Below are 12,764 nucleotides of genomic sequence, written 5' to 3'. Positions count from 1 at the left end.
GCATCTCCGGAGATGGTGGGGGACTTGTAGACGATTTCAGCGCCGTGGTCGGTCTTGGCTTTGGCGTTCTCGCGGAAAGTCAGCTTATGAGTCTCGATCTGCAACGAGAGGAGAGGGCAGTGAGTGGGGAGGATGCGAGATGCCATCCGGAGAGACCGGTTTTACCTGCAAACTCTCCGCTCGGCCACTGCCGTTGTGCAGCTGGGAGGAAAGCTCAGTTCTTTGGCCCCCAGTGTTCCCGGTCCTCGGGCACGTCCCTTCCAGTAGCCCACACAGGGAATGGGCACAACCGGAGGGGATGGCAGGACCGGAGCACCTCGGGATGCTGCCAAACCCTTCCCAAGCGCCCAGGCCCGGTGTGGTGGTGAGTGCCAGGCCCAGGACTCAAGACAAAACCTGGGCTGCTCCCACTCCCCTGGCAGAGATTTACGGAGGGGGTGGGATGCCCATACGGCACAAAAGGCTTCCCTGTAACCCACAGCCCAGCTGGACACAAAATGCTGCTCCCAGGAGCCAAACCCCTCTCTCCTGGCGAGCGTGAGGGCCAGGGAGGGGAGGTGAAGTGGATCGGGTTTGTTACTTACTGGTGCCCTCCCCAGCCGAGTGCAAGGCTGGGAGCTGGCTCTCCGGGGGGGTGGGCGGCTCCAGCACCAGGGCCTGGAGCCCAGCGGGGTCTGGGCTCGGGGTCCGAGCAGCCTGGGGACGGGTCTTGTCTTCCTTGCCTTTCTCTCTCTACAGGTGAAGAAACCCGCCCAGGGCGGTGGGGTGCAAAAAACGCATCAGCAACAAAAAGAAAAAAAACCCAAGACCCAATAAATGTCTACCAGAAGGAAAAAGACAAAAACTAAAGAAAAGAAATAGTAAATTGGGGAGAAAAAGATCTGAAAAGCAGGGCCATTCACTGACTCATAGGAAGAACAACGGCTGCCTTTGGAGACGGGGAGGAAAGCTTTCTTTGTGCAGCACAAGAGAGCAGATGCTGCCAGCACAGGTACTTTGGCAGAGCACAGAGACCCCGGCTCTCCACGGGAAACCCAAGGCAAGAGTAGCACGTGAACCAGCGTTCAGCCCAAAAAGCTGTGGGCTATGCGTCCAAATGTGGATCTTCTGTGTCGCAGAGCAAGGAGGGGACTGGGGACATGGGAAAGGCCGGGGAGCTGCCCACAGCCGCTCTGCGTGGAGGGATGATGGGGCTCAACTGTGCCCTGTCCCCTCCCCACAGAGAGCATCCCAGCTCAGAGCAGCCCTGCCCGAGGATGGTCCCTGGTGCTGAGGTGCGAATGGGGATGGGCAGGAGAAGGGAAGCAATCTGAGGCAGCATCTGAACTCCAGTTACACCAACCACCTCCTCCAGGTGTGGATTTAGGCAGGGTATGGGCAACTGCCACACAGGAAGGCTGAGGCAGGGGATGCTGCTGATGGCTCACACCCTTGCAAATAAATTCCCCCTCCAAAGGGCAAGTTCTTCAAACTATGGCCCAGTGAATGTGCCAGGATATGAAAGAATCATCACTGTAATCATAAAAACGATGAAAACGGGCTTAGTGAAGCACAGGGCAGTCTGATGCGTAGCAGCAGCGAGAGAAGGGTAAGGAAGTCAAGCGATCCCTCGGTCAGAGGCCAGCGCACCGCTGGGAGATGAAGAGCTGGGAGGTGCACAGAGAAAAGGTGGCCAAGAACAAAATGCCAAAATACAGGAGCCGAAACAGAACTTTCCCCTCCCATTGAGAAAAAGAGTGTCTGAAAAACAAGCAAGATAAAAACCACTTTTCCCTGGAGAAAGTCAACCATGAGTGTCACCAGGCTGGAGTCTCAACTCTGTGCTTACCTGATCCCCCTGCTCCCCTGCCTGCCAGGGACCTGGCTGTCCTTGAAGCGAGGTTGCAGAGGTGTTTTACTTAGCTAAGACTTACGGTGAAGCCACCATCAAAGTCCCTGGCAGGACCGGCTCACCCCAAGTTCAGTATTTCACCTGACCTGATTGACTTTTGTCTTTCAATTTAAATCCCCCAAACGCACACCACTCCCTACACAGTCCTCGGTGCTGAGAGACTGAGACATGACGGAAGAAGAAATCACCTTTCTTCTGAAGCGACGGCCTACCGCAAGCTCACCTTTTCTAAATAAAGCTAAGCCTTTAATGCTCCACTTTCACTGGAGAACCAACACCTATGCAGCACTCTGAGCTGCCAGCTTTGTGCCACGCCGTTGGGAGTCACCGGCAACACAGAATGCCAAAGCAGTTGCTGATGGTGACTCCCCTGAACGTGAAAGGTTTGAGACACAAACACGTTTCTGCACAAACTTCAGAGAACAGCAGAAAGAGCAGGAAACCACAGGAGAGGGTATCACTTACATTCGCACTCATTCGGGTGGCCAGAGGACAGAGACTGCCATCCTCGCGGCTCTGCCACAGCTGTGCTCCAGCAAACATCCTCCAGGTTGGCAAACGCGGCCCAGGAGCCCCCGGCTCTGCCCACCTGCGGCAAGCCGCTGGCCGGAAGGCAAGGTGGCTGTTTGGGCAGCGGCTGAGCAGCCTCTCCCTGGGCAGGGGGCTTTTTTGTCCTCTGAAGGACACGTGTGCCCAGACCACACCATGCTAGAACATGGACAGCAAATCATTTCAAGCGCTGGGGTAGGAGTGCTGCCCGGTAAGCAGAGAGGAGAGGCCATGTGGTCTCAAAATCAGCTGGGTGAGCAGGACCTTCTCCGAGTCCAGACTTCAACTGCTCTTTGCTTGCCTGCACGCTCACGCGGCACGCAGACGCTTGCAGAAGAACATCACGCCTGTTCTCGACCCAGTGCCCCTTTACCTTTTTATTTCCTCCTCCAGGGACGTGGCTGATGTTATCTAAGGACCCGATTTTTGATTGCACCTTATCTTTGAAGTCCAGTTTCTCAGATTTCACCTCCACCTGGCCACCGCCTGGAAGAGAAGAGCATGAGCTGGGTTAGCAGGCTGGAGAGAGGACACGCCGAGGTCTGAGCTGCCACTCGAGGCGACTCAACCAAAGGACTCTGAGGCTGAGCAGAGGGTGAGGACAGGAAAACGGCAGCAAGAGGGACCCCATGGTGATTTGGGAAACCCAAGAGCCAGGGCAAATGGGAACCAGGGTCAAGAGACTTTCCAAAGGATGCTGTGCGGAGCTGGCAGACATCCCAGTGTTTTACAGAACCAAGGGCAGGGGGCTAACCTTACTCCCCGAAACACCAGCAGTCCCCTCAGTTTATTCCTAAATCCTTCCAATTTACAGTGATGTGCTGGCACAGACAAGGGTGTCCATGGATCACACCAGATCCCTCCCCTGCTACCGAGGGGTCAAGCAGCCTGGAGAGGGTCTGGCAGTGACGGAGCTGGGAACAGCGTCCAGCACCCCAGGGCAAACTCTGATGCTCCAGTCACGGTTCCACGTGCCTCTCCTCGCCCCCCTCACTCCCCCGACCCTCTCCCCGTCTCCGGACGCAAACCACGACACAGCCCGCAAGCTCCCAAGGACCAGCACCCGGTGCTATCGGCTGCTGCAGGGCCAAAGGGTACCTGGTTTGTGATGGATATTGCCCAGGGAACCACATTTGGATGTCACGTGGCTCAGGTCGACTGGCTTGTAAACGATTTGAACCTGTCCGTACGAAAAAGGAAAAGGCAATGAGCTTATTGCCACCACGGGCAACCTGGGGAGGGGGAGGCACAACACACACCGGCACCTGATCTGGATTCAAGGGAAAGGACAGCTTAAACCCCAGTAAGATTAATAATACAAAAGAAACTCTCATCGGAAATGGGAGATCATTAATGCCCGTGTGCAGTAGCCTCTCTTAACATGTCAGCATGCACAAGATCACCTCTCCACAGAGGGGGGAAGTAGAGGCAATTTTAAAGTGCTTAAGTGAGAGAGAAAGTGGAGTGGTAATTAATTAATTAAGATTTGCATACACATCATCCAAAAGAAGGAGATATACCAGAGAGAAAACGTAAAAAATAAATACCTTTTCTGGTGTAAAACATAAAGCTTATGTCCACAAAAACTGAAAGAACAGAAATGATCAATGTGCACAGAACTTTTAAAAGAGTGACCAAAATATGCATTTCTGAAAAATGCTGAAACGGAAATAAGGGTTAAAAAAAAGCAAAGCTAAGTCTAAATATCTGGTAGGAGTTCACATAATACAAATTAAAATGGCAGTTATAATATATTGAACTACAACAGTATTTCACGGTATTACTCTCTGATTTTTATTTGTTTTACCCATTACGTCTCTGAACACGGGCTCCAGCAATTTCACTTAAACTGCCGCATTCAAAGACTGGCCACGACGCTGCGGCGTGCCTGGGCACGGGGCCGTCGGCCTCTTGCGCACGGACAACCGGGTTACACGAAGACGCACACACAAGGAACGGTTAACGTGGAGCTGTTTAGTGGTTACGTTAGCGGTTAAACACCACACTGGAAAACATCAACGACTGGAGAGGTCTGGGACCATCAGGCGTGTGGGGGACAGCAAACCACAGCACGTACACACCAGGTACACGGGGAGCAGGAGACAAAGGAGTGAGAAAACATCCCCGTACCCCCAGAAGTTACCTTGGACCCTGGTTTTGGACTCACACCTGTGTGTGAATCGGCTGTTGCTGCAGTTAGTGGGGTTGTGCAGGAGCAATTGGATCGTCAACACCTCGAGGCTGGTTCCTACTCACTGGGAAGCATCTGGCTCCCAGTAATAGCCTGGATTTCAAGGGGAGCGTACACTGCTCTGTGTTTTCACCAAGTACCACGGCGGGCGTGGTGCTCTCACAGATCTCGGGAATGATGTGCCAGCACCAAAGGGATCTTTGCAGAGAAGCTGACTCCTCCAAGCAGCCAGGCAGCCTCCGCACCAACGTGGCCGAAAGCCAGCACAAAGGATTCACCGTAGCCACTGCTCTCCATCACACCCGAGCACCCTGTGCTGACCCAAAAGCCCTTGGGGTGAAGGTGCATCCTTCGGTTCTCACATTGGCCCCACGTCCACCGGCCCCATCACCCTCAGAGCTAGGTGCTGGACCGGGGTTGTGTACACCACTGAGAAAGAGCCCCCTCTCCATCATGCAGCCAGGAAAAGGAGTGGGGAGAACAGAGGCTTGGTGCCACCATTGCACCGGCACGGAGCCAGAGCAGCGTGTACGCAGGCCTGCCTTGTCTCCGATGCTCACGCAAACCAAAAAACATGTTTGACAGAGAGTGGAGACAGAGAGAGGGGAGAAAAACAACCCTAGGGTCTGGGAGCACATCGCAGACACAGACAAGAAGACAGCATTGGGGAGAGATCACGTGTGTAATGCGCTGGGCAGGAGGAGGCTGGATTCGGTCGGAGGGCAGGAAACAGACCCCAAAAAGACAGCCGGCACCTTTCTAATCTCAGCCTTCACCCCGAAGGGCCTATGAGCAATTCGGGCACCACCGGGACCTGGGACTGAAAGACCTCCCATTTCCAGAGCAAGCAATCAGCAACTGAAACTCTTTTGCTCTCATTCTGGTTCCCTTTATTGACAGACAGGACTCCATTAATCCTTACCATCCTGCTGGGGAGCAGAGAAGGGTCCTCCCCATTTTAGCAAGAAAAGAAAAGGGGCACAGAGTTGCTTGCCCGGGAAACCAGTGCCAGAGACCTGGGGATTCCACCTCTCAGCATCAGCAACGCTTCGGTCAACTTTTTGCCTAATGCATCACCTTGTCAGAGAGCATCCGCTGGCTTAAAAAAACCCAAAAAGATACCAACCCCAGGTTACTGTAGCGACAGTTCATTCCTCTTGAAGCAGCAGTCACTGCTGACAGCGTCGTGGAGGATTAAGACATGATGGCCATCGAACCCCAGTGGGCTCGTTGCCCCTCCATCGGAGGAGCCCCACAGCACAGCTCTGCTGCCAGGACAGCCACGCTCTGGCCACGTCAGGACATGGCTTTGCTCCGAGCACCCGCACCCAGAGCTGAGCTGCTGCTTTCTGTGTCAATGCAGGCAGGCAGCCATCACACAATTTTTCACTGCTGGCAGAGCCTGGGGAGGGCTGACAACCTCCAGCCAAAAATCCAGATAATTCTTAACCCGCTGCAGTTGCAAACGCTTGCCCATGGTCTGAGCTCTCGGTGGAGAAAAGGATGAGCTCACCACCCCGTGCTGAAGCTAATTACCAGCCAGAGCACAGACAATTTGTGATGAACACAAGTGGTCCACCACGCACAGGGCAGTCCAGCCAGTGCAGGACCTTGGGGTAAGAAAGAGCAGAACAAGCATGGAAACTGCTTCACAGAGGTCTGAACTCCGCAAAGCAGCTCCTCTGGCCCGTTAAAGAAACGCAGAATGACATCAAATTTAAGATGGAGGTTGCAAACCCAGTTATGTCCCAATGCCTACGTGCCAAGCCCTCTGCAATGCTCAGTTTCTCAGGGACAGTGTCCATGGAGATCAAAAACAGAACAAAGAAAATCCATCAGGAACATCTGAGAGGCACCAGAGAGCTTCCTCAGATGGCCACAGACCAGGCAACCACAGAACCTGGGTCACACTGTTTGGGGTCTCAGTGATGCACCTTCCTTGGTCCGTCATCTTTCCTGGACCCAAACTCTGTCTCCAGAGAGACTGGTGGAAATCCACCAACCTCTGTGGAGTTTCTCCAGGTTTCTGGCACAGTAACTGAAAGCTGAGTCCAGCTACTTGTCTGGGAATGGCTGGAAATGCCAGCGTTCGAATCAATTAACTCAATATTACTTTAGGCTCAGCCTCCGTGGGCACCGCTGGATACATTCATTAGCAAGGAGAAGCTTAACATTTGCATGGATCATACTTGCCTGATGGGAACGGGCAGGAACCTGCGCTTTCACACGTGGCGCAGAGTCATGTGCAATTTCGCAGTACATTAAGCAACGAGGACCACGTTTGCTTATAAATCTATCCATCTACTGCGTCAGCAACTACGTCACTGTCTGCTAGAGGCCACCCATCTTGCAGACAATGAGGCATTAAGCCTTCCGGGTAGCGTAAAACCTTTGCGTTAATGGGATGTTTTGTTACAGACATGGTTTCTACAGGGGTCAGTTAGTTCTGTCCATGTCAGGCATGTACAGGACTTGTTAGGGTTCATCTAACCATGTCTTTGGGGTTAATGGGATTAAACGACAGCACGTCACCAACTGCTATCTGGCAGCAGGGTCGCTGCAGATAGCATTGGTGATTTAGTGTATACAACATGCCACTAATAATAAGGATTATTACAGAGCATTCAAAGTGTGAAGGTACTCACACTGCCTCCTCCCGGGATGTGTTTGATATTATCCTTTGAGCCACACCTGGATTGAACGCTGCTAAAGTCCAACTTCTTATTAACAATCTGCACCTTTGGTAGCCAGAAAAGAGTCATTGCACGTCACCAATAGCTATCTGACGGCAGGGTCGCTGCAGATAGCATTGGCGATTTAGTGTATACAACATGCCACTTATAATAAGAACTATTATAGTGCATTGAAAGTGTGAAGGTACTCACACTGCCTCCTCCCGGGATGTGTTTGATATTATCCTTTGAGCCACACTTGGATTGAACGCTGCTAAAGTCCAGCTTCTTATTAATAATCTGCACCTTTGGTAGCCAGAAAAGAGTGTGAGAAACAACATGACCATCTGCAGCTTGACCATGCGTTATATCACTAAAACCAGGAACCTGCCTTCCAGTGCCAAGAGCAAAGGAGAACCTCTGGCTTGCTGCATAGATTTGGCTGCCTATGGACTGGAAACTGAAGATGGAGGTGGGCAAGTTACAGCTAGAAATTGGGTAAGTCTGGCTCGTGAAGCAGCCCTGGTTTCCAGGTCAGAAACACTAGCAAAAAAGCCAGCTAACCCCGTTTTCTTCCACTGAACAAAACGGGGAACTTGCTGGGCAGCAAAAGTGCTAGAAGGCACCAGCGGTCTGAGACTCGGCTTCTGCAGAGCCAGTGGAAGGAGGAAGGATGGAGCTGAGAGAAAAATGCCTGCTCAGCCCCATCTCCCATGCCGGGCAGCATGCCTTCTCTCCAGGACAGAGATACATGGCCTCACGTTTCAGAAGGTTGAGCAAACCGGGCACATGGGTGCAGGTGGCCGTGGCAGCAGACTGGAGAGCAGGAGGTGTGCGTCCAGCACCATCCGGGAGAGGAGACCTGAGCTCTGCACTGTGCAGGGCTTAAACTCCCTCCGCAGTTACAAAGAGAAAAACCAAACGCTGCCAGAGTTGCAGTCCCATGCCTGCAGTTTGCCTAACTCCTGTATAGATGAGATGAAAGGGGCAGCACAGATCACCTCCAAAGGCTCTACTGCACATTCCTAACGCCATGTCGGGTGGGAGAGGGGCTGGAAATGGCTTGGCACCCCTCCAGTCCCAAGGCCTGTCTGCCCTCTCCCCACACACAGAGATTTTTGTACTAATTAATTAAGCTGTTTCCCTTTAGGGCTTGTTTTCTCTATTTGGGTTTTATAAGGGCAGCTATGCTGGAGTGACCCCATGCACAGGAGCAGCTATTCCAGACAAGACGAAGGTGAAGAGAGTCTCTGCTCCTTGCCCTACGTGGACTGGATTGGCTTTACAACCTATGCAAGTGTAAACCAGAGGTAACTGCAGGTAAAAATCAGAAGGTACACAGGCCTCAGGAGAAAGCCTGTCTGAAGCATAGCCCTCATGAGCGGGGAAGAGACACAGCATCCTTCAAGCGAGCAGCATCACATCAGGCTGCACAGGCACTCCCCAGATGACAACGTCCACAAAGCCGGCCGAGCTGGCAACCTCACCCTCCATTTCAGCACATCCCCGGCCTGCTGCTGCAAGGAGAGCTCCTCGCTGTACCCTGGCTCTTCAGCATGAGAAGTACAAAGGCTGAATCGTGCCTCCAGTTCACATCAACTAATCCTGCAAACCAGGATCCAGTTCTGCTAGACCAGGTTTTGCCAGAGCAGCACTCAGCGATCCAGCAACAACAAAAGTGCTCAGACGATGCAGAAATACTGGAAGAGATCTGGCCTGGCTGACTCCTGGCCCGTGTGCGCCGTGTACCTTTGCTTCCCTAGGCTGGGGGTCTGAAATCCTCATGGAGAGTAGGCTCCAGATTCATCTTCTGGCCACCCTAAAATCAAACTCGTTGGATCAGCCCCTTCTGCCCCAGCTGCAATCTCCTGCTAAGAGCAGCCTCATGTCCTACAAAATCCCCAACAGAGCATCCAGCCATTCTCCCCTGCAAAGAGCAATGAATTGACCCAAATTGAGCTGTTCTTACTCTTTCAGTGACAACAATGAACATGTTGCCTGAGAGAGAAGCTGACAGAGAATAAAAAACTTGTAAAAGCTGGACTAAAAAAAACAAGCAAACAAAATTTAACCAATTTACAGTAAACAGAAGGGTTCCTTCTAAAATCCCTGAAAAGCAGTGTTTTGTGGGGGTGGCAGGAAAAACTTAGGCCTTGTGCTAAGCGGGCAGGAGGGCCGAGACATCGGGCCATGGGCAGCTGGAAGGACACGTGCGGCTCTGCTCGTGACCAACAGCCAGAGCAGCCCTGCCCAGGCTCCAGAGCCCCCCCGGACTGTCGTACAAAGCAAAATGTGCATTGCCTAGTAAATCACCAGCCACGGCAAAAAATGCACATAAGGAAATGGAAAAGCACGCTGCTATTTAAGATGGTGAAGAGAAGCCATCTCAAAGCCTCCCCCTGTGCCAAAGTCGATTATTCAAAGCCACGGAGTTACCTACTCACAGAAAATGGCATGCATTGCACTCGGGGAAGATTTGTCACGGCTCTGTTGCATTAGCAGCTGCAGAGCAAGGTCTGCAAGGCAGCGTTACCCCCTCGGGGTAGGCAGGCACAAGCACATGGGGACTCCTGACTGCACCGGCCATCAGATGTGCCGTTCTGTCATTTAACATCTTTGTAAGAGCCACCGGGCCTTCACCAGTCAGAGGAACCAGGTGCTTTCATGTCTTCACCCATGCAGCAAGGAGGATTTTATAAAAGCCTCAGGACACGTCCACACAGTGCAACGGAGCAGCGCGGAGGGGCTTGGATGGGTGCTGAGCAGCCAACACCGCAGCTTGAGCCGTGTAACCACAGACTGCTGCTCTGGGGGCTGCACAGATGAATTGGCTCACACCACTCCCTCGCCCAAACTCTCCTCTGCTGAGCTTCCAAAATTTAACACCAGACTCCTGTTTCCAAGCACTCGGAACACAGAGTTCACTTTGCTGCTCGTGAAACAGCCTCTCTGGGAGTGAAAAGTACTAGCGGTTGAAAGGATAATAGTGCCACCAGTTCTGGTCGTGCTACACCACATCATGTAGCAAGACAGCGCCTGACCGCAGAACGCAATCCAAAACCTTGCCAACAGAGTTGGATCCAAAAATCACAATGTTCTGAAAAACATGCTGAGCCTGGAACCCTCGCAGGGAGACCATCCTGTCTGCTCGCTAATGGAGGCAGCCTTGAAGCAACTGGTCCAGATCCCACAGCATAGGATTCAGAAACACAACCCTGATCCTGCGACTCTTTAGGGCTGCGGGTCACAATTTGCTCTCCCTAACTGGACATCACAAGGGAATGTCATTCCCCTGGCAGCCAGTCCATACGTTGACATCCCACTGCGTGAAAGCCACATCACAACCTCTCTGCAGCCCTCTCTGCGCGACGGCTGTACTGCACTAAGCCAGGCAAGCAATTTCAGGACAAGCACCCAACCCAATCAACCCAAAAAACTTTAAAGTCAGAATCAGGCTGGAGATCAGCTGAAGCCTGGCTGCCCACTGCTGTATCTCTGGCCCCAGCCAGGCTGCTGCTGCTCCAGTGAGGGTTCTCCCCTCTGAGACGCAGCCCCAAGCACCCGCCGTCCCTACGGACAGGGCCCTGGAAAGCATTTGTCCACATTTACCTTGCCACCTCCGGGCTGGTGCTTCAGGTTTTCAGTTGAGCCAATTTTGGACTTCACGTTTTTCAGATCAGGCATGGGTGCAGCTGACGGCTGGATGCGGCTCTTGGCAGATGCAGGAGATTTCGGTGGTGTGCGAACCACTGCCACCTTCTTGGGCTCCCTGGCTGGTGGGGTGGGCAGAGAGGGAGTGCGGGAACGGCTGCCTGGAGTCCCGGGGGAGCCGGGACTGCTGTAACCGCTTCTGTCTCCAGACTTTGGCTGCTCACCTGAAGTTTGCAGACAGAGGAAGGCAAGCACAGGATAAGCAATCTGGGTATGCAACCCCTTCCCCACACACTGCCTGCCTTCATGGGGTTGACCTGCCCAGTCCCAGGGCCCACCCGCTACTCCTAGTGCTGACCATCAGCGGGGGGAAGATGGATGCACTTTCTTTGACTTCAGTTTGAAGTGCCAACTGTGATTAAAGGCAATATCGCAGAAGGAAGACGGTCTTCATTGGCTGGATTATTGGTAAGACTTCCCACCCGAGCGTGACATTAGCATGCATGACAAATTATAGACAAAAGACACTCAAACAAAACCACTTTTCTATTAGAAATTTGGAAGCGTTTTTACAAAATTGTTTTATGTAATTAAATAAGGCTGATCAATGAGCTCAGAACTGTCCCCAGTCTGAAAAGAAATGGAAGAAGAAAAGAAAACCCTTGAACATCACCTTTCTCAGACTTCGCTGCTGCAGGAGGTGGTTTTTTCTGCTCCTTTCTGCCTGTTTAATGAATGAGAAAGATGCTTAAACATAATAAAGCTGGAAATTTAATTGATTTAAGGTTTTATGTGGCTCTGGTTAAGTATGAAAAATATATATATTCAGTGAAATGCACCGTTTTAATGGAAATTCACAATGCCTGATGCTTTCTGGGGTTTTCTTCTCTGAGAATAATGGGCTAATCTCCATTCCTGCAATCGAAGAATTGATCCTCTTGCCCCTGGTCTTCGTGGAACATTGTTAAGAGAAAAGGAATAGATGGATTAAAAAAATGGAGCTGCCTAAATCTTCCAAATTGGAGGAAATCCCAAAGGGATAAAGCAACTGTCCTCTCCTACACACTGGCAACTATATGAACGGTGCAGATAAAGCAGTATCCAGAAAGGCTTGCTTCGGAGGAATCGTCGTCCCTAGCTTTGCACCCACAGCCCCATGACAAGGCTGAGCAGCTCCGAATCACCACGCAGACCTCAACCTGCTGGCTTTTAGCGCTGTGCGTGACCCCAGCCTGCACTGAGGCAAATTTGTTTGCTACCCCCACATAACTGCAGGAAGATCCTGGCAGCACCACCAAAGCAGAGCCTCTAGAGTCAGAGACTCCCCGGGAAGGCAGCAGCATGTCGCTCTTGCCATCGCTTACCGGAGCTGGGAGGGGTCTTGGGGGCCGTGGGTGTCTTTGCTGGGATGCGTGTGGCATTGGTCGAGTTCCTCTGAGCCTGCCCAGTTGCAGACCGCGGCGTGGCCGTCTTCGCGCCACCTCTCATCTCCGGGCCCTGGGGATGCAAAGGGGAAAGGCTGATGCAGGGAGGATCTGTCCAGGGATGGGCTATCACCCCTCGTGGATCAGAGCCACACAAGACCCTCCTGCTTCCTTCCCTAACAGCTCACAGGAGCTCCTATGGGTTTCCCCAGATGCAGGCATCTGCGATGTGCCTGTTCACACCACGTCTACCGTCACGGCGGCTGCCACCATCGCTGCATAGTCCCTCCTGGGCTGGCAGAGTGCTTGTGCTGCTTTCCCATGTGAGCTCTTAGCTTCAGCCACATTATTCAATGCACACTCAGGCCTAGTTTAAAAGTATATTC

At 52.4% G+C, this 12,764-nt stretch overlaps 1 protein-coding gene across 1 annotated transcript; it reads right to left on the bottom strand.

Annotated features, from left to right (window-relative positions):
- Nucleotides 1-2: 2 nt before the first annotated feature.
- Nucleotides 3-12,453, bottom strand: MAPT (microtubule-associated protein tau; the record flags this gene model as incomplete). The annotated part of the gene is made up of 7 exons (XM_009709104.1): nucleotides 12,319-12,453; nucleotides 11,628-11,678; nucleotides 10,913-11,076; nucleotides 7,517-7,609; nucleotides 3,539-3,620; nucleotides 2,814-2,926; nucleotides 3-98 (listed from the first exon to the last, which is right to left on the bottom strand). Coding segments are annotated over exons 1-7 (723 nt in total), but the record flags the coding sequence as incomplete, so codon positions are not given.
- Nucleotides 12,454-12,764: the final 311 nt, after the last annotated feature.

The sequence above is a fragment of the Cariama cristata genome, unplaced genomic scaffold, assembly GCF_000690535.1.
Source record: "Cariama cristata isolate BGI_N322 unplaced genomic scaffold, ASM69053v1 scaffold26381, whole genome shotgun sequence".
NCBI classification, from domain to species: domain Eukaryota; kingdom Metazoa; phylum Chordata; class Aves; order Cariamiformes; family Cariamidae; genus Cariama; species Cariama cristata.
Note: the sequence above shows the minus strand (reverse complement) of the source record. Positions and strands in the feature narration are given on the sequence as shown.